The following is a 20,496-nucleotide window of genomic DNA, read 5'->3' as shown; positions in this document are numbered from 1 at the left end:
TCCTTCCTTCCTTCCTTCCTTCCTTCCTTCCTTCCTTTCTTTCTTTCTTTCTTTCTTTCTTTCTTTCTTTCTTTCTTGTTTTCCAATCAAGCAGATCACAGACCCCATAATGACCAGTGCAAGTTACCACTCAGCTTTTTCTCCTGGAGTCCTAGTACAGGCCACTAGACTAAGTCTCTAGCACAGAATCGTAATTGATTGTTGAAGGAAAGAGTAGGTTTCATGGCTTCAGGGTAGGCTTTTTAATGTTATTTCATTGTGAGGCCCTCTGTCTTATTAGGAGAAGGTGGGTGGTGGGTATAGCCTAAATGCATGTATAGACAAGACAGCCATCAGATCTAACCTTAGTGAAGACTGGGAAGAGTGGAGCCCACCTTCATCACATTTGAGCCTGACATCAACTAGTTGGGGTAGGAAGGTAGGTTTTGTTTGTTTGTTTGTTTTTCCTGATTTCCATATCCCTTCCTAAGAAGCTGGCAGCTGGGGCAGTGGAAAGCTTTTCTGGAGTTTTATTTGGTGTGTATTGGGTGTTGGTTGGTCTGACCCAGTATCATGCTCAGCATAGGGTTTCACTTTTCTGTCCCCCTTATTCAGCTGTCCTGAAGCCACACCACACGTCTTTGATCTGAAGAAGTCTGTCTTTGCCACATTCTTCCTAGGTCTTGGGTCAGGCTATCAGGCTGCCAGACCTGCCGGTACCCTAGGGTAAGGCTAAACCTCTCCCCTTTGCCTTGGAGCGAGTGCATGTACAAACCAGAGCCTTTGCAGAAATTCCAAACTGTTAGCACCAGGGCAGAGCTCCAGTCCCAGGCCCTTACATTCCTTATTAGGCTCTTAAGAGTGCCAAATTTGAGGCTAGGAGAAATGGCTCAGCAGTTAAGAATGCTGGCTGCTTTTCCAAAGGACCAGAGTTTGATTCCCAGCATCCACATGGCAGCTTGTAACTGTCTGTAACTGAAGTTCCAAGGGTCCAGCAGTCTCTTCTGGCCTCAGAGGGCACCAGGTATGTGCCAGGTTAACATATGTATGAGCAGGCAAAAACACATAGACCACATACATAAAAATCTTGTTTTCCTGACATTTTTTTTTTAAAAACATACACCATATTCCTGTCCTCTCATCATTGGATGTCTTCTACATTCATGCAAAGCAGCTGCTGGCTCTGTCTGGGAGCTTGATCTTCAGTCTGGTCCTGGAGTCAGGGTGGCAGATGTCACTTGATGGGAAGGAGCAGACCTGTGTGGATAAATCCTCCCTTGGAAAAATGTCAGTGGGTGTGTAATACTTACCAAGAGAATGAGGTTGGGCATCCCTATTTATGTCTGATCCTATCAATCTTCATTGCTTAACACGTTTATTGCAATCTCTACCAGACTAGTCACACACAACAGACATTTGCTTTATGTAACTTAAGTAGAAAATGAATGCATTGCAATTAAATCTGATAGCTTATAGGATCAACTTCAAGAACAATTGGATCACTTAGGTCCCAAACAGGAAGTAGTAGTCATGGGAAGCAGAGAACAGACCCAGTCTGCTGTCTGGCAAATAGTCCCTGCTCACTTGCAGTTTTGCTTTCCTTCTCCTCCCAGATTTACAGGGGTGGGGGTGGGGCAACTCTAGGTCACATGTCCAGACTGCAAAGGAAAAGTAGATGCTTTCCTCATATCTGGCTTTCCTACTGGGAGGACATCTCTGTCTCTCAGCAAGGCATACAACCAGGAATGTCCCCCAAATAGTAAAAGCTTGAATTAATGGCTATCTCAAATGTCAGCTGTTGAGTGCACAAGTGTTTTAGGATTAAATACTATTTGCAGCCAAGCCCTGGGGTTTAGAGACGGATAGGACATGTTTCCAGTGACAGTGGTGGATTTGAGTGAGGTCACTCTGCTGTGGGGTAGGACGGAATGTGTTGCTGAAGCAGACACGAGAGGAGCCCTTCACTGCCAAATGGTAACTCCCAGGTTGGTCTTGAGGACTGAGCAGGTGCCATTCGCTCAGGAATGGACCACAGAAAAGGTAGTAGGATCAAAGTGACAGATCAGAGGTGTTGAAATTCCATGTGGCTTTGATCTGTGGAACTGAATGGGAACATCAAGCTGTGCCAGAATTTGAGACCCTGCCTCCAAAAAATGTGTTCCAGAGCTCTGATGCATGTGTGATCTTTTACTGTCTACCTGGGAGTGCCTCTCAGTCAAAGCAGGGCTGTGGTATGCTGAGGACACAGGGATCTGACTCCGTGGCTGCACGTCAGCTTCAACCTCCACCCTAAACCCTAGCCACTGAGCTAGAACCGGGCACAAAGCATTGCTGCTGGGAGGGGGGGGGATCTCGGAGTTGAAACAGCAACAACAAGGCCACTACCAGCCTGCTCCCGACACATGCCCCTGGGACCTGCGGATGTCCTTTTTTAAAAAATTATTTTCAAACATTCATTTTTAACTATGTGTGTGTCAGAAGAGGATGTCTGAAGTCTTCAAGATGGAGTCACAGCCAGCTGTGAACAGAGAGTACCGGTGGGACTGACACATGGGTCTTCTGAAGGAGCACAAAGAGTTCTTTTTTCTTTTTTTTTTTGGTTTTTCAAGACAGGGTTTCTCTGTGGCTTTGGAGCCTGTCCTGGAACTAGCTCTTGTAGACCAGGCTGGTCTCGAACTCACAGAGATCCGCCTGCCTCTGCCTCCCAAGTGCTGGGATTAAAGGCGTGCGCCACCACGGCCCGGCCACAAAGAGTTCTTAACTGCTGAGCCATTTCTGCAGCCCCTCAAAATTGTGGTAGAGGTCAGAGGACAATTTGTAGGGTCAGTTTTCTCCTTCCATTTTTTTTTTCTTTATTTTTATTTTTTTTAAAGATTTATTTATTATGTATACAACATTCTGCCTCGACGTATGCCCACACACCAGAGGAGGGCACCAGATCTCAGTACAGATGGTTATGAGCCACCATGTGGTTGCTGGGAATTGAACTCAGGACCTCTAGAAGAGCAGCCAGTGCTCTTAACCTCTGAGCCATCTCTCCAGTCCCTCTCCTTCCATTTTTATTTGGGTTTTAGGACTCAAATTCAGGTTGTTAGGCTTACACAGCAAGCGCCTTTACCTGCTGAGCTCATCTTGCTGAGCTCATGGAGAAAGCCCCCAGGATGGCAGCAGCAGCATTACCACATTCCTTTTCCTCTGATCTGTTGCTAGGTGACACTGCTGAGTGTGGAGATGACTGCTCTGAAGGAAGAGAGGGACCGACTCAGAGTGACATCTGAGGACAAGGAGCCAAAGGAGCAGCTTCAGAAGGCCATCAGGGACCGGGATGAGGCTATTGCAAAGTGAGTGGAGTTGGGTTGTTTATTCTTACTTTAACTGTGATGACTGCTTAACTGTGCAGCCCTGTTGCCATCCCCTGTAGCACTGAAGATGCAGGCACACATGGCTACATCCAGCTTTTTACACGAGTGCTGGGATCCAGACTTAATGGCATTATGCTTGTGCAGCAGGTGCTGTTCCTCTGAACCATCTCTCCAGCCTCTACTTTGATTTCTTAATAAAACGAGGTATGCAGGCCTGGCTGCAATGGTGCACACCTTTAATCCCAGGGTTTGGGAGGCAGAAGCAGGCGGATCTTTGAGTTCAAGGCCAGCCTGGTCTACAGAGTGAGTTTCAGGGCATCCAGAGCTGCCTGAAACACAGGAAACCCTGCCTAAATAAATAAATTAATAATAGATGGAAATTCTATTATAAACCCACCATAGTGTCATACATTTATGTTCCAGAACTCAGGAGGTATAAACAGAAGGATCTCCAGTGTAAGCCACCCTGCACTACAGAGTGAGTTCAAGACCAGCCTAGGTTACATAATAAAACCTTGTCTCAAACACATACACACACACACACACACACACACACACACACACACACACACCACAACACTCTTAATACAGGAGAACACAAAGATAGGGTTAGTTGCCCTGCTACCCACTTTTCTTGGTCCCAGGTAGACTCTGCTAGTGAAGGTTGTTATGTGACTTGACACTTTTCCTATGGGTGTGTTGGCATACTTGTAATATATTGGTTGTGTAATTAGTTTTCTCTTTAAAGCATCGGATGCTACAGTGCATGGCTTAGCATATTTCCCACTTAGAGCTTAGTTTTCCAGTGTCATTATGTACATCTACCACATTTTGATTATTTTTAGTTTTTTTTTTAATTTATTATGAACTTTTTTTTTTTTTTTGAGACAGGGTTTCTCAGTAGGTGTGGAGCCTGTCCTGGAACTCGCTCTTTAGATCAGGCTGGCATTGAACTCACAAAGATCTGCCTACCTCTGCCTCCTGAGTGCTGGGATTAAAAGCATGCACCACCTCCCAGTTATTATGAGCATTCTTAAGTATTCACAAAAGAAAGAAACAAATAAGAACCCTCATCTACCCATCTGTCAGGTTCAGTCATGGAACTGAGTTCTTTGACCTGTGACCTCAGTTCAAATCCAGTGGGGGGGGGGATGGATGATGACGACTGGTTTCTGCCCCCTCCTCTGTGGATACTTCAGTTTGCTTCCCTAACCAGCACAGTATTATAGTTGGCTGGGTGAGGTTTTTTGTTTTCGTGGTATTTTTTCATGATAAGGAGTAGGCCTCATCAGTGCTAGGCAAGTGCTTTGCTAATAAACTATACTCCTCTATGAAAACAAGTTCTTAATAACATTAAGTCAGTGTCCTTAAACCTCTTCTCCACAGTGCACACAAGTTATTTCATAAATGTAATTTCAGTTGTTTAGAATCTGGCTCCATCTCTGTGGGTTCGAAGCCAGTCTGGTCTACAGACCTAGTTCCAGGACAGCCAGGGCTACAGAGAAAAACCCTGTCTCAAAAAAACAAAACGAACAAACAAAAAATCTGGTTCCAAAACTCATGTATTCACCTGACTGACAACATTCTTAAAGCCTGGAACATTCCCTCCTCGTCCCTCTTAACTGCATTTGTTTGGTGAGGAACCAGAATCTTTCACTTTTTGCAATTGGGTTTGATTCTACAGAATTTTACAATTTCTACTGTTCCATTTATTTCTAATAAACCAGGTCATTTTTTCAAATACTGTTTTCAAAAATGAAGTGAATAAATGCATTTCTTTGCATTCAACAATTTGGAAATACAGAGAGGCTAAAGGACATTTTTACATGGTCCACATTTTACTAGAAGTTGGTTGGTTTGTTATGCGGCTCAGACTAGCCTCTAACTTTAAATTTTTCCCTGGTCTAAACCTCAAGAACTGGGATTTGCAGGTTTGCACCATGACACCCAGCTGATGCCCACAGTCATCAGCCCCCTTCACTGAGAAGATAAAAACTGGGGGGGAAAAGTGTGTTTGCTCTCTGATGCCTGTCTCAGTGTCTACAGAGGAAGTAAAGGGTTTTATTTTTGTTTCGTTTGCTTATTTTGTTTGGTTTTGTTTGTTTGAGTTTGTTGGTTGGTTTTTTGTTTGTTTTTTATTTTTGTTTTCTGAATCAGGGGTCATTTGTGTAGCCTGGCTGTCCTGGAACTCTTTTGTGTATTAGGCTGGCTTCAAACTTAATACTCCCCCATTAAAGGCCTGCACCACCTTCTGCACCAGGAGGAAAGTAAGCTCCACCTTCAGGCCTGATGATCCTCTGGAACTGACATCCGACAGTTCCCATTTTACCCTTCTGACTGTTTTCCTCTCTGATCAGATCTCACATTGGGTTGCCTATCACTTCTGGTTCATGAGATAGCCCAGTAAGGCTCTGCTCATGTCCCTGTGTGCCCACGGGATGGATTCCCATTACACTCTGGTTCTCAGTGCCCGCAGGCATTATCTTCACCCAGGGCCTCTCCAGAACAGTTCAGTCTGAGTGGCTGGGATGGGACTGCTTCCTTACCTGGTTATTTAATGTGTATTCAAGGAAGAGAGACTGGCCTCACTAAACTAGGCTGCAGGGACCTTAAGGGGTTCCTTATCTCTCTCACACAATAGGTGAGGTCCAGGAAAACCACTATGAGTTTTATCACCTTACAGTTGAAAAGCACTCACAGAAGTTAACCTGACAGGTGAGAAACTGTACCACTGAATCACCAATGTGGATAGCAGAAGCTAATCTGAAAATAGCAATCTGCTTTACAAAAAGTCCCAGTGACTTCATTTATATGAGGAATTATTCTGGGCACTGGAAATACTTTTTCAAGAATATGATTGCTGTATTGATCAGCGACTTGTGGACCCGTGCCTTCTGGGTCTGGGTTCCTTTTGAAAACTCGCCTTCCCCTCTTGCACTGCAGCTCTGCCCCGGCCCGTGGCCCTGGCATTATAGTCAGCACCTTCCCCTAGCTCCGGGCTGCTCGTGGCGCCACCTGCTGGCAAACACATGGTACCTCCTGAGGGCTAGAGCAGCTAGGGGGCGCCTGTGGTTTGGGAACTGTCAGGCAAATCGCGTCCATGGCAACTGCTGCCCTGAGGATTTCTGCTGTTCTCCACCAGCCAATGGCAGCGATCGTGACGGAAGCAACCTGCGGCTTCTGAACCATTGCCCATTGGACAGACTTGATCCAATCCCTGCTGCCTGCAGCCGCAGTGGGCAGGGCCGGGATGAGCCCATAGTTGTCTAGAGCTGCCTATAGGGCAAAGTGGTGGGTGAATGCACCACTTTGGGTCAGGGTGGGGTGTGGAGCAGGTGACTAATTGCAGGGTAGAGGGCAAGGCAGGGAGGAAATACGGTCTGAGCGCTTTACAAATGAGACTCACCTACTCCTTCCGGCTTTGCTTGGTTAGTGTGTTGTTCTGAGGCCAGATTGGTGGCCTCTGGGTCCTGCAGCTCCCCATGGTCTGGCTTTCAAAGCTGCAGCGGGTGCTGCCTTTGCAGACGCAATGCAGTTAACTGCTCCTCCTTTCTTACCCACCCCAACGGGGTTGGTGGTTGTGGTGGTGGTAGGTTTTGTTTGTTCATTTTGCATTGGGCAACTATATTGTTGGAAAGTTGAGCAAAACAGTGCCCAAAACATGCACATTTAAAAATCTTGAACTATGTGGGCAAAGTTAGCATCAGTGACATCACCAGACATAATCTGTGTTTTTGTGTGTCTTGTATGTTGACACACTGGCAGTTTTGCTTCACGAAGCCTGACCTCTTCCTCCTTGGTTCCATCATGGTAAATTGTCAGTAAATACCCCATGTCTGTGATTTACTGCTGCTCATGTTGTATTGTCTCTTTTACTTTGAAACAGTTCCCCAATTATTAGATACTGGAGCTATTAAACTTTGGTCACCATTATGTATTCTTTTAATCACTGCCTGACCCATTAGTTCCAGCCTCTTATTGGCTAGCTCTTACATATTGATCTAACCCATTTCTATTATTCTATGTGGCCCACAAGCTGGCTTACCAGGAATGATCTTAACCTGTATCTGCCTGGAGCAGGAGAATCATGGCGGCTCACTGACTCAGCTTCTTTCTCCCAGCATCCTGTTCTGTTTTCTCCGCCTACCTAAGGGTTGGCCTATGAAATGGGCCTAGGCAGTTTCTTTATTAGTAAGAAATCATTCCCACATCAGCTTCCTTTGAACATCTTTATCTTAAGGGGTAATTCCATTGGGGGAGTAGCTAGCCCAATGGAGTACCTCCCACAGTGTGCACAGCCTGTGGGAAGGGACAGCAAACAGCTCCTTTGTGAGAGGCCCTCGATCACTTCTGGGCCCTTGTTCTCATGGAAATGCTGTTCTCTTTTGACCACTTTGTCTCTTGTTAAAGAGGAGAGATCATCACTTGCCACAGGTTGGTTAGGCATAGTTACAGTGACCCTGTGGTGTGGGGTCAGCCCCTTACCTTACCCTTAGACGCCAGGTCTCCCAATGAATAACCAGAAGCCCCTGGCACAAGGTCCCCATCCTCATTGTGGTTCATCTGTTTGCAGGAAGAACGCCGTAGAGCTAGAACTCGCCAAGTGCAAGATGGACATGATGTCCCTCAACAGCCAGCTGTTGGATGCCATTCAGCAAAAGCTGAATCTCTCACAGCAGCTTGAGGCTTGGCAGGTAAGCAGGAGCTGACGCCTAGTGGGGAGTGCATGGAGCATCTCTGAACCGAAATCTGTAAGGGGAGTTTTGACAAGAGGTCCCAGGAGCTTCCATTTTCACCCCAGGAAAGAATGCCTTATAGTGGCCTCGAGACAGAAAGCTCAGCCAGCCTCTGTCAGGAACATGCTTCCACCAGACACAGAATGGGCCTCCCTCAGCTGCTCACCCTGGCTTCTTTTAAACTAAGGTTGGGGCCAGGAAGCCCCGTGTGACTGAATGAAAACTCAGAGCTAGGCGCAGCTCAGCAGTCCTCGGGCAGTTGCTGCAGCTTCCCTTTTCCATGGGCACTGTCTGGCACAGGTTCTGGAGAAAGTGAGTCAGTGTGGCCAGATCTGGGACCACCATTTTCAGGGTCTCCTGACTCCCTGCTGCCCGGGGCTCGGACTCTTGGACGAGGTTGTGGTAGGCTGTCAGAATGTGGGTCTAGTGGTTAACGTCTCTCTTCAGATGGAAACTCACCTGTGACTTGCTGAGGTGAGCCCCACAGTGGCAGGCAGAATAGCAGTGACCATTACACTGTGGCTCTGTGGGATTGGCAACCACACACAGTCTTGACGACACCATCAGGTCACTGGCTCCCTGGCTCCTACCAGCAGCCAGCTAGCCAGAACCCTGGCTTACCACAGCTGTTCTCTCTTCTCTCCCAACTACAGTTTGCTTCCTCAGGGCTTTTTACTATCTGGCTCCTTTGGTTTCTGATCTAGTGGCCTTTCTCAGTTCCTGTACCAACAGCTTTAGTTGTACACCCCTCCTGCCTTTGAGGTGAGATTGAACCTTGTGTCCATTCATCCATTCCCCTCTGCCATCTCTGTTCTGCATCTGCCACCTCCCCATGGCTCACTGTGTTCTGTGTTCCGGAACTCAGCCTCATCTCTGTGTAGTGTGACATGCCATTGAGCCCCAGCCTCCCTTCTCCCATCACTGCTATGAGTTTGGCAGTCCTGGCAGGCTGATGCCAACTTATCATAGATGGATTTTTACCACAAGAACAGCAGCAGTCCTGGGATCATAACCAGCTCATGCACATATGCACGCACATGTGTGAAGTTCTAAGATGTGTTCATAGAATTTGCTTGATGAATTTGGTTACTTAAAGTATAAAAATGCAGTTTGCATTGACTGCCAGAGAATACATGACAGCATTGGAAGGACTTCTTTCTAAAGGTCTCTTGACTTTTCTCTCTGGTAGTGAACAATATATTTTATTGAATTTGTCCTAAGTATAGACTACTGTGCTAAGATTCCACACTGAGACTTTAGAAGTAGGAGCCATGTGCTTTGTGCTGGCAAAAATGACACAGGATTTAATCTGAAAGGCAAATGGAAAATCAGCTGGCAGGGGAAGGATGAGGAGGAGGAGGAGCCAGGGAGGACGCCCAGTGTGATGGAGGGTGAGAATGGGGTGCCAGAGGCCAGGAAGGCCCTTTGCTTTCATTCTGAAACCTGAAAAGACATTCAGGTTATTCCCACTGATCAGAACTTGAATGAAACAGAGGCGACAGACAAGCTGGATGCAAGTGGGGCCAGGCTTTCCAGGTTTGTGCTCTCATCTCCTAAATGGCTGCTCACAGCCAGCCTTTCCCTGCTGCACGGAACCCACCCACCCCAACCTGGCTTCACCTGTCATGTGCTTAGATTCAGCCAGTGAGCCCCTAAGAGTTTGTCTTGGGGTCTTTTTGTCAGAACTACACAGAGCTTACAGCTAAAAGCTGAAGGAGGTCGGAGGTGTGGTGTGTTTGCTTTCAGGTGGTGGATCACACAGAGCTCCTTACAGACTGGGTTAGTAGCAGAGCCCATTGTCAGGTAGTGTCTTCCACGGTAACCAGAATTTAGGGACTAGGAAGGAGCTACTCAAAGCTGCTCTCGTGTGAAACAGGACGGGGGACTTGTTCTGAGTAACCAGCTAATTAGAGGGGTAAGGTCCTTACCCCCATGAAGAAGCTAATAGAAGTAGGACTGAATTGGAACAAGACAGTCTCAACATTGCACACAGGTTTAGCTGTGAGAGTCTGGCCAGAGGGGTGAAGGCAGTCCCAAACATAGAGCCACTGCCTCTGGTGTGTGGGTATTAGTGACTTAGCCTAAAAGTGATTTGAAGGGGGAAATTTGGACACAGGTAGCCTCTTGGGCCAGGTCATTGGACTAGAGACCTGACAAGCTAAGGTTGGTCTGAGCTGACTTAGGGTGGGGTAGCAAGCCAGATCACAGGCATCCACACAGCCCGTGAGCTAGTATGAGGGCTGTTCTGTTCTTTAGGCCCGAAGACACTGGCTGAGATAGCGCTATATGGCACCTATGTGTCCTGGCATGGTTGGTCCACCAGCCCCAATTGCTTGCTCATCTCATCCCTCATCTTCACCTGCCTGTCCAACCCCAGGACCAGATAAGACAGCTACTAATCCACATTCCCTCCCCTCTCTGCAGGATGACATGCACAGGGTCATTGACAGGCAGCTGATGGATACGCAGCTGAAGGAACAGGGCCGGCCTGCTGCTGCCTTCTCTAGGGGCCACGGCGTAGGACGGGGGCAGGAACCCAGCACCATGGATGGCAAACGGCTCTTCTCCTTCTTCAGGAAAATTTAAGTGGGGAGAAGTCAGGCTGTTGAGAATAGGGGAGTAGAGGCAGTTGAAAAGGGTCTCCCGTCAACTGGAGCTGGGCAGCTGTACTGCCGGCCCGGCTGCCCTGGGGCCAGTTGGGTCTTGAGAACCCACTCCCTTTTGTCAGTGCAATGGAGACTGAGAAGTAGGGGACCTGCCTTGTCCTCTGAAAGCTGCTCCCTACCAAGGGACAGTAATGAACCCTATCCCCACTGCCTAAGCCAAGCCTCAGCCTGGGCTTCCCCAGGATCCTTGTTAGTGAGTAGGGCTCAAGTCACTTCCCGTGCAGTCCATCGATGGGCTCTGCCACTCAGACCCAGCTGATCACAGCCCACACTACAGGCTTTTCTGCCTCCTTGGATTTTGAACATGGGGACAGAGATTGAGGCCCTCCTGTGCATGCCTCAGGAGGCCTGAGCCTCCACTCCTGCCCCAGCTACTTGCCTAGAGTAAGGGGAGGCATAACCCCCACCCATGTGCATGCCCTCTGCTGGAGTCCCTGTACAGCAGGAGCCCCAGCCTTTGGCTGTGGGACTTAAGAACTGGGTTACCCAAGTTCTGTTGAGGCCACTCTGTATCGCAGGGAAGGTCCTGTCTTCTGGCTGCCAGCACACCTCAGCTTCCTCCAGTGCAGGCAGTCCTTAACCCTAGTGAGGTCTGGGCCCGGCAGCATCCCGCTAGCCCTCTATAGGCTCTAGCTTCCAGACTTCCCCTCTGGGGTAGGGCTGGGAGAGCACTTGTCTTCCACAGCTCCCTCCCACCTCAAATACAATGGCCCAAGCCAACAAAATGGCCTCCAAGGGGACTAGTTTAACCTTACCCGCACACTGAAGGTAGCGTGGGTGCCACAGGCCACAGGGTGGATGGAGTAAGGCTGCTGGGAGCTTCCAGATACTGCCCACCAGGCCCAAAGGACAAGGCCTGCAGCCTGCTGCTTCTGCTCCTTCTGCAGCAGCTACCCCATCTCTGCTGAGGCCCCAGCTCAGAGGCTCTGTGGGCCCAGCCTGCAGCTGCTTACCACTCACTAAGCCTCCTGTCCTCAATGGGGAAAAGCACAGCAGGGCTGAGCGGAAAGAATGTACTTATAGATATGTACATACCACAGTGCTGTAATTTTGTATGTAGCAATTATGTAAATACACGTATGGATTTTATAACACACATATATAAATCTATAAAGGCATATTTTTAGAAAAACAACGCACCACTGCTTCTTTTGAAAATAGTCTGAATAAGAATAAAACGAATTTCTACAGAACTCCTGCCTCAGTTCCTGGGTATTTGGAGGGTTTTGTTACAAACATGACTTGTGTGTCAAAAGCCACCACTGGCTGCTGCTCCTACAGAGGGGTTAGTACCAGAAGGGTTACTTGTGAAGGTGGCAGCATCTTACCCCACACCCTCTTGTTCAGCATAGCAGAAACTTCCAGCTGAAAGCGCTCACTCAAAGCAAAAGCTTCCGCTGCATCCTTCCGGCATGTACAGAATAAACACGGGGCTTCCCCTGCACGCTCCCACACGTGTTCTGGGCCGTCCACGGAGAACAGACTTGCCCCCTGGTAGTTTCCCACGCAGCACCAGAGATCAACAACAAAGCAAAAGTTGGACCTAACAAACAGTGGAAGCGGCCAGTACCCAGAGCACAGCTGGAGGACAGCAAGTAGACCCTGGAGAGAAATTTGGCAGCTTGAACCTTTATTTTTAGTAGTTTTTTTAAAAAGCATAATTAGAAACTTTCAATACAGAAATAATCCTAGCAAACCTTTAAAAGTTTGTTGTTTGACAGGAGTTTCACATCAGGTCCACCAGGACACCAGTTTAGCCCTGAGTCCCTACCCCCACCCTTATCCCCACCCTACCCCACTCATGCATCGAACACTCTGTGGGACAGGCACACTGTTGTCACCAAAATCACCCATCACCTGGGCCTTAACAGGCCAGAAGCCACAGAGGCACCTAACTTGGGCCGGATGCTCCAAGATCACCCTCTTATTGCTTGAATTGGCAAACACCTTCATACTGGTTCCCACATGCTCCGAAGCGTGTGACACCTTCTGCCCATCCCACCCCCCTCCGTCAGCCAAGACAGTCCTAAAATTGCCTCAACTCCCAGCTCACCTGGATCAGATGGAGCCACGTACTGCTTGGCCCTGAAGTGCCCTCCACAGCACCTACCTTCCTAGGCCCACAGCCCCAACACAGCCTGACGCTCAGAAACACAGGCCTGTCGCACAGAACCCCAGCTTTGACGGTTTGGACAAGTGGAGAGACAGGTGAGAAGAAAGCCCCAGTTTTATTGATTAAAAACCCATCCACAGTGTTACTATGGGAAATCTGCAGTAATCTGTGATGATTGTCCAGTCAGGACTGTGCCTGGAAGTTGCCTTGGAAAGAAAATCTAATAAAACGCATTATGGTGTCCAATCAGTTCTTCCCAGTTACATGATCCTCTAGGGGAAAGGGAGGGGAGGTAATCAAATGTAGATTACCCTGGTTTTTACTCCAGGGGACTGGGGTGGGCAGGTTAAGACTAGCTGCCCCCACCCCACTGCCACTTCTTCCCAGTGGCTAAGAAATCTTCCTACCATCCTCATACTAAAACAGGTCTGTCAGTAATGCAGAGCTGCCTATCCTAGCCTGGAGGTGTCGTCCCATTGTCCAGCAACTCCGGAAGTGCCAGAGGTGCCTGGTGCTACCTCAGAAACCAGCTCCAGTGAGAGGCCCTTGCATATACAGAACAAGGGTGCAAAGCCCCCTTTTCCCACGAAAGGGAAAGAGCCTAACCCACAATGACAGAAACCATACACTTTTTCTAAAAACACTGAACCCAAAGTGGAACAGTCACAACTTTGGCTATTGAGCCAATCAGGTCTCGAGGAAATAACTGGGGAACTTAATTCATTTGATTTGGCTTCATTTGGCTTTATGTTAATGATCCCCTTGCAAGCTCCAGCTCTGAACAAAGGTCCCCGGCTATCTTTCTGCTGGTACTGAGACATGTTGGGTAAGTGAGAAGCCATGGCTCCCCTGGGTTTGTAGCAGAGGCATCTGGAAGGCAGAATGAGAAACCTGTTGGCTAAAAGGGCAGAACTGACTTTCTCTGTGGAACTGATGGCCTAGGTCCAGCCAAGGGCAGGGCCTGAGTGGACGCCAGGTTCCCCAGCTCCCAGAGCAGCTGTGGGGCAAGACCCATGCAGAGTACACTCCATGGGCCCAGGCTGGCCAACGACTCAGCTAGGACATGAGACTGACTCCTCAGGAAGCTGCCGTCGAGATGGGATGGGAAGGCTTGGGAGGGTCTGTTGCAGCAGGTTGGCAGGAAGGAGGCAAAAGCCAGAGCAGCAGGCTGAGGGTGTGCAGCTGGTTAATGCAATATACACTATGTACAAACTGGTTAATCAGTCCACTCAGCTGGCAGCGTCCTCACCAGGTCCAGGCGCCTCAGCAGGGAGTCGGCACCAGTGGGGAAGGGCAGGTTCCTCCAACACCTTCTTGGCACTCAAGGGGAAAGAGGCAGGAAGTGCCGATGGCGCCTCCCAGTACAAAAAACGTGGAGAGAATTCTTTAAATAACGGCACTAAACTGAGACTGTCCCCGAGGAGCCTCCAAGAGCCTCGGGCTGGGAGGGATGCAGTTGCAGTCTCTGCAGTGGCTGGGACATTAGCAGCAGCGTTTCTTTCGTTTACTGTTTTTCGTGAGCTTCACCACATCGTTCTGTTGCTGCTGCTGCTGTTTCGCCAAGTTGTCTTTCTTTGCTCGTAGAACCAGCTCTGTGATGCAGTTGAACATCTGGAGATGACAGGGCAAGGCCGACCTGAGACCTAGTGCAGAGCCCCTGCTGGCCAGCACAGGCCGCTTTTATTCCTCTATGAACTGTGTGTTCTTAAAACATGCATGCGCATGCATGCCAGGTGTCTCACTATGACTATGTAGCCCAACCTGGCCTAAACCCACAATTCTCTTCCCTCTGCCTCCCCAGTGCCAGGGTTCCAGGTGTGTACTGTGTGCCTCAAAACACACTCCAGGACAGCGCTCTCAGCCTTCCTAACACTGTGACCCTTTAGAACAGTTCCTCAGTTGTGCTGACCCCAACCGTAAAATTATTTTTATTGCTACTTCAGAACTGTAATTTTGCTACTGCTATGAGTCATATTGTAAATATCTGATATGCAGGATATATGATATGTGACCCCTGTGAAAGGGTCATTTGACCCCCAAAGAGGTCATGACCCACAGGTTGAGAATTGCTACTTTAGGAGGAGGTGGTGGACTTAAAGATGAAAAAAAAAAATGCTAAAAGACCACAGCTGTCTTGGGGAAGTCAATCCCTGGGGTATTCCCAGCCTCTTTTCCTGTATGTGGGTGAGTGCACGTGAGCGCAGTACCCATGAAAGCCAGAATCCACTCCCATGAGCTGCCTTGCATGGGTGCTGGAAACTGAACTCAGGTCCTCTAGGAGAGCATAAAATCTTAATCACCAAGTCATCTTTTCAGTCCTTTTTAGTACAGAGGAAGAAGCAAGCAGAAGCTCTGAAAAGACAAGAGTATGTTGCTCTGCATATAGACGGAAGGACACACAGGCTGTCCACCTCACTGCAGCCAGGGCCAGACAACCCTGACTACCAATGTCGTGCTGCCAGGACCAACGGTGCTAAGGCAGCTACTAAGCCACAGGGATAAAAAAGCTGAACTAGGGGCTCAGACGTCCTCAAACCAGCGGTGAGATGACTGCTTAAGAACATGAACTGTGCCACCATGCAGACCAGGGGTTGGTCACAGCGCCCCCATTACAAGCTGGGCCCGACAAGCACCTCTCACTCCAGCCCCATAGGATCTGATGCCCTCTTCTGGATCCCGCACATGCAAACCGCATGCACTTGCACACAAATATTTTTTTACAAAGAGCTGAGCTCAACATCTCCATCTCCTGAGCAAGCACAGCTCGACTCACTCGATCCTCACAGCCTGGAGAACAACTCTCACTCAGGTGAACAAATGAATTACCAGGAGGGAAGTCCCACATGTGTCTGGCTCTGAGGCTCTGTGTTCTCATGCAGTGGGAACCCAACTTCCCTGGCACCTCTAAACTCCTCTGAGGCCAGTGAGTGGGCCAAGTGGGGCTTGTGCCAAAAGTTCTAGCTTTTCTCCCTCAGAATCACAACCGCTCTTCAAGGTGCTGCTACAAGTGAAGAAGAGGCCTCCAGGGTGGATGTTCTACCCACAAGCCCCAGGAACAGGAGCCCACTTGTGCTCAGAGGCCAGGAAAACAAGCAACCAAGAGACAGGGAAGAGGTGGTAGTGATGGGCTCAAGGGAGGGCCAACAGGAAGCAGCTGGAATAGAAACTGCATGCCTTTGAGGTAGGAAAGATCTGACTTGATGCTACCTCTCACTAGTCGATTCTTAAGGTTATTCAGTAAGAGGAACTTCAGTTTTCCTCCGTGAAATATGGGATCCTATCTCAGAGGGCAGCTGAGCTAAGAGCTGAGACTTTTAAAGGGCCTGCACAGCAGCAGCCAACAGTGGGCATTAAATAACTTGGTCACTCAGATGCCTGAGCAGGCCTGGCATGGGAGTCTTGGCAGAGAGCTCATGGTCCTCACCTCCCCTAGCCCAGGGATCAGCACGGCTTACCTCTTCCACATTCAAATTCTCCTTGGCACTGGTCTCAAAGAGCTGGATCCCCATCTGCCCAGCAAATTTGTAGGCATCTTCCGTCTCCACCACCTTCCGCTCAGGGTCGTCATTCTTATTGCCCACTTTAAGACAAAGCACAGTCAGCCGCCTGCAAGAGCACCAGCTGTTGCTCTCCCACCGTCCCTACCCTTGGGGTCCAGCCTCACCTAATATTCGGCACACATCGTCACAGTTCTGGTTGATTTCATGAAGCCATCGCTTGACATTGACAAAGGACTCAGCACTAGTGACGTCGTAAACCACAATGACCCCATGGGTCCCCCGATAATACCTGTAGGGCCAAGATGTGCATCAGGGTTTTGGCCCAGGACAGAGAAGCTGCTTCCCTGGGGCCTGCTTGGTATAGGACAGTGGCTGGGGAAGGTGAGGGTGCCCGGGGTTAGGGCAGCCCTGCACCCAGCCCCACCAGCCAGAGCCAAGCTTGATCAGCAGGACAGCACTGGTGGAGGCTGGTAACAGTCTGAGGTGTACCAGGCCTGAAGAGTCACCCAGGTGACTGGGTGTACCACCAGCTGGAAGCTTCTTTGAAGTTCAGACAGTTTTCGTGTTTGACATCATGTTATCACCATCCTGGTGATAATTCAGTTTCAAATCTTGGTAGTAAAATGGCATTCCTAGAGGCTGCACATTACAAGAAGCCATGGCAAAATGTGTCCCTTTCCTCTGGCGGACAGGCGACACTTCTTTTCCTACTCTTGGCTCACTGTACCAGGGAAGGAGAACGCAGAGGCTACACAGGCCTCCAGCAGCTGTAAGAAAACTCAACTAAACCTGCAGACCCCAAACCAGCCCAAAGGTCTGAAAGGAAGGACGGTGCTGTCATTCGCCTCTGAACATCTGGTGCACAGAAAGCCGGACAGCACCAACCCTGAAGCGGGCCAGAGGCCACACCACATCCTTGGCCCTACTCCACATAACCGCCTGCGCTGTTCCCCGAACCTTCTACTTTTGATCACTAAGGTCTTAGAACACCTAGACTACAAACCCCGAGGGCAGGCTGCCTCCCATTTAGCTGTCCTGAGGAGCACTTCCCCAGCCTGTGTCCCATGATGGCTACACCAGGATCCACAGGACCCAGAATGGTAGGAGGCACCCAGCTGTCTAGTCATGTCTCTGAGGTCAGACCTGTCTCTGAAAGCTGTGATCTGTGGAAAGGTTACTTGGCTTTCATCCCTACCCCTTACCTTAGTTTCCTCAACTATAAAATAGTTTTTAGTACAAACTTCTGAGTGTGGCTGTGAGGAAGAGGAGCTAACAGATGCCACCCCGACCGAGGCTGGGAGCAGCACACAGACAGTGCTGGGTGCTCTTTATCATCAGGACAAATGTTCCTTCCTAGCAATCTGGAATCCCAGATGAAGGTGGCAGAACCAAGAGTGGGTGGGCAGGGCAGAGCACCAGGCCCTGCTATACTGCGGCCCAAGCATCTGTCCGCCCCTCAGACGTAGTGGAGCCCGCCCAGGACTCGTCCCAAGGCTGTGAGCCTTCTTGGCTTTGAGGGAGCCTGGCAGTTCCACTATCTCAGCTCAGCACAGCCGGGTGGATGTCTCTGGGGCAGGTAGGGAACCACGTGGACAGAAGAACGTCCTGCAGCGGAATGCCTCTGGAACCTTCCCTTTGCTGAAGACACAAGAAACGGCACATCACTGCCCTAGCTCCTGCTGCCCCAGGGGTGGCTCAGATCTCTGGCCAGCGAGACAACACGGGGGCTCCAAGTCTTCCCACCCAAGTGCCTCACATCCACTTGTCCCAACTAGGCAGCAGGGCAGCGTGACAGCCACTTCGTCCAGTGGCCAGCTGCAGCCTCGGCACCCAGGCCTGCTTCCTAGGCCAGGGCAAGGCTTCATCCTTCTCTCTCCTCCCACAGCCACCCGAGGACCAGAAATCTCCTCAGGAAGGGTTAAGATGGGGGATAGTAAAAGGGCTCCTTTAGCAGATACACAGGTTACAAACATTCCCACTCCTACATAGACTGCCACACCTCCAAAACATTCAACCATCTCCCGACCCTCCCTTCTTCACCAGCTGCTGGCACAGGGTCATTAGTCTCTCCAGGCCCCAAGTACCTTCTGCTTCAGAATGGACCCAGCCTAAAACCCCAAGCTTAGCAAGGCTAACCCTGGTTTCTCCAAACATACAGGCAGACAGAACAGTACCCTGTGCCTCAGGAGTTCTGAGCTATGGCACAGGAGACAGTACAAACACACACATCGTCCTAACCCTCAGAGTGGCCACCTGTGCTTCCACGACAAAGCTGGAAACAAACCAAACCATGAAAATCCAGAACTGTTATGCAGGAAGGCCTGGGACGTGTCCAGAGACCACCCTGCATGCACTACAACATGGAGCCCACTTCTCAGAAGCACCTTTAGCTGGGAGAGATGGTGCATGCCTTTAATTCCAGCAGAAACAGGTCTGTATCTGGGAGCTTGAGAGCAGCCACAGCTACATAGTGAAGCCTGTCTCAAAAACACACAGACATGCCTTTATCTGCAAAATGGGGTAACAGCAGCATAGCACACAGGAAGCCAGAAGTGACCCATGAAAATGCCAGAGCCCGAGTCCTGGACTCAGGCCTTAGCACTCAGGGAAATCCTACATAAAAATCTCTGGGACACAGGCACAGACGTTAGGCAGCTTGCCCAAGGACACACATAGCAGAAATTTAAATCCCACAGTTTCACAAACACCTAAGACTCAACACTGGAGGAGTTTCCTCCTTGGGCAGCTGAGTTCCACAAAAGCACTACAAATGAAGGTGACATGCTAGACAATGGATTTCCCAGCTAACAGATCAGGGATACAGAAGAAGGGCCCACATACCTATGGTCTTCCATGCCTCCAAAGAGAGAGAGCCATCTCTGAGCGGTCAGGGTGGATGACCAGAGACTGCACAGAGCTGACACCCTCCAGGAATTGTCAGTGGTTCACTGGGCACCAGGGAGGGCCTGTCGCTACTACCCAGTGTGGCATACTGATGCTGTTGCCACCTGAAGAGAAAGGAGCTGCCAGCAAGTAAAACTGAGCACCACGAGGAGCGTGCAGTCTATGTCATGCCAGAAGCCAGGGTCGGGTGCCCAAACACTGCAGACCCCTAGCCCTGTGGCCACCACAGCTGTCATAGCCTTCTCTTGTATCTTCAGGGAGGGAAGGCAAAGCTACCTCCACCCACGGAGGGCAGAAACCACCCAGCCCACTCCCTCTCTGACACACTATTTCTACTCAGTGCTGTCACTCAGCCTCGTGCAAACATCCGAGGCTCATGGGCCAAGGGAACTCACGTAGAGGTGATGGTACGGAAGCGCTCCTGCCCCGCTGTGTCCCAGATCTGCAGCTTCACCTTCTCCCCATTGATCTCCACAGTCCGAATCTTGAAATCCACTCCGATTGTGGTGATGTAGCTGCCTGTACGAATGTAGCCCATTACTCAGGGTAGGGAACCCAAAACCCCACCCCACCCCACTGTTCGTGCCCCACAGTCAAGGCCCTAAGGACAGTGCCCTGAACAAAGAAGGTACACCTGCTGTACTAGGCCCAATGCAGTTGAGACAGGACACAGTGACACAAAGAAAGGTCACTTAGAAACACATGTCACCAATGAAATTAAAAAGGGAAATGATTGGGGAAAGAGGCGGGCTTTATTGGAAAGGCGGGGTAGGGACATGCCGGCTGTGACCAGAGACAGGGCAGACCTATTCATCCTGGTTTCTCTTCTCTATTTTCGTGTGTGTGTGTGTGTGTGTGTGTGTGTGTGTGTGTGTGTGTGTGTTCTGGAGGAGGAGGGTGAGGACCCAACACTGCACCCTGCACCTTCCTGGGGAGATGGTGAGTTTGGGGTGGAGATGAATAAGGAGTCAAGACCAGTTCTCCAGTCCTTTGTGCTATTACTGAGAATTTGTACTGTTGCGTGTGGTGACAGTTGGGCAGTGAGTTTTCACCAGGGCACAAGATGCTTTGGAAATTGCTCTTAAGATATCTGTGTGGCCGGGCGGTGGTGGCGCACGCCTTTAATCCCAGCACTAGGGAGGCAGAGGTAGGTGGATCTCTGTGAGTTCGAGACCAGCCTGGTCTACAAGAGCTAGTTCCAGGACAGGCTCCAAAACCACAGAGAAACCCTGTCTC

At 49.7% G+C, this 20,496-nt stretch overlaps 2 protein-coding genes across 5 annotated transcripts in view; one reads left to right on the top strand and one right to left on the bottom strand.

Annotated features, from left to right (window-relative positions):
* The window catches only part of Bicdl1 (BICD family like cargo adaptor 1), a 92,560-nt gene extending 81,096 nt beyond the window's left edge, over positions 1 to 11,464 (top strand). For 3 of the 4 annotated variants that reach the window (XR_001229111.2, XR_003377842.1, XR_003377841.1), the window contains 4 exons: positions 3,190 to 3,320; positions 7,915 to 8,035; positions 8,731 to 8,839; positions 10,502 to 11,464. Coding sequence is in view for 1 of the 4 variants with exons in the window: in XM_013349564.2 (XP_013205018.1) it covers positions 3,190 to 3,320; positions 7,915 to 8,035; positions 10,502 to 10,663 (414 nt within the window). In the remaining 3 variants the exon portion in view is untranslated. The remainder of the gene's footprint in view (positions 1 to 3,189; positions 3,321 to 7,914; positions 8,036 to 8,730; positions 8,840 to 10,501) is intronic. The other variant, XM_013349564.2, reaches the window with a different exon arrangement.
* An 886-nt stretch (positions 11,465 to 12,350) lies between these two features.
* Positions 12,351 to 20,496, bottom strand: part of Rab35 (RAB35, member RAS oncogene family) — a 17,893-nt gene continuing 9,747 nt past the window's right edge. Inside the window, exons 5-8 of the mRNA XM_013349430.2 lie at positions 19,656 to 19,779; positions 16,521 to 16,645; positions 16,312 to 16,436; positions 12,351 to 14,467 (exon numbers count right to left, since the gene is read on the bottom strand). Of these exons, the coding sequence (XP_013204884.1) occupies positions 14,339 to 14,467; positions 16,312 to 16,436; positions 16,521 to 16,645; positions 19,656 to 19,779 (503 nt within the window). The 3' untranslated portion in view covers positions 12,351 to 14,338. The remainder of the gene's footprint in view (positions 14,468 to 16,311; positions 16,437 to 16,520; positions 16,646 to 19,655; positions 19,780 to 20,496) is intronic.

Source organism: Microtus ochrogaster, chromosome 2 (assembly GCF_000317375.1).
Source record: "Microtus ochrogaster isolate Prairie Vole_2 chromosome 2, MicOch1.0, whole genome shotgun sequence".
Taxonomy (NCBI): Eukaryota; Metazoa; Chordata; class Mammalia; order Rodentia; family Cricetidae; genus Microtus; species Microtus ochrogaster.
This window is presented reverse-complemented; position numbering and strand designations above follow the sequence as displayed.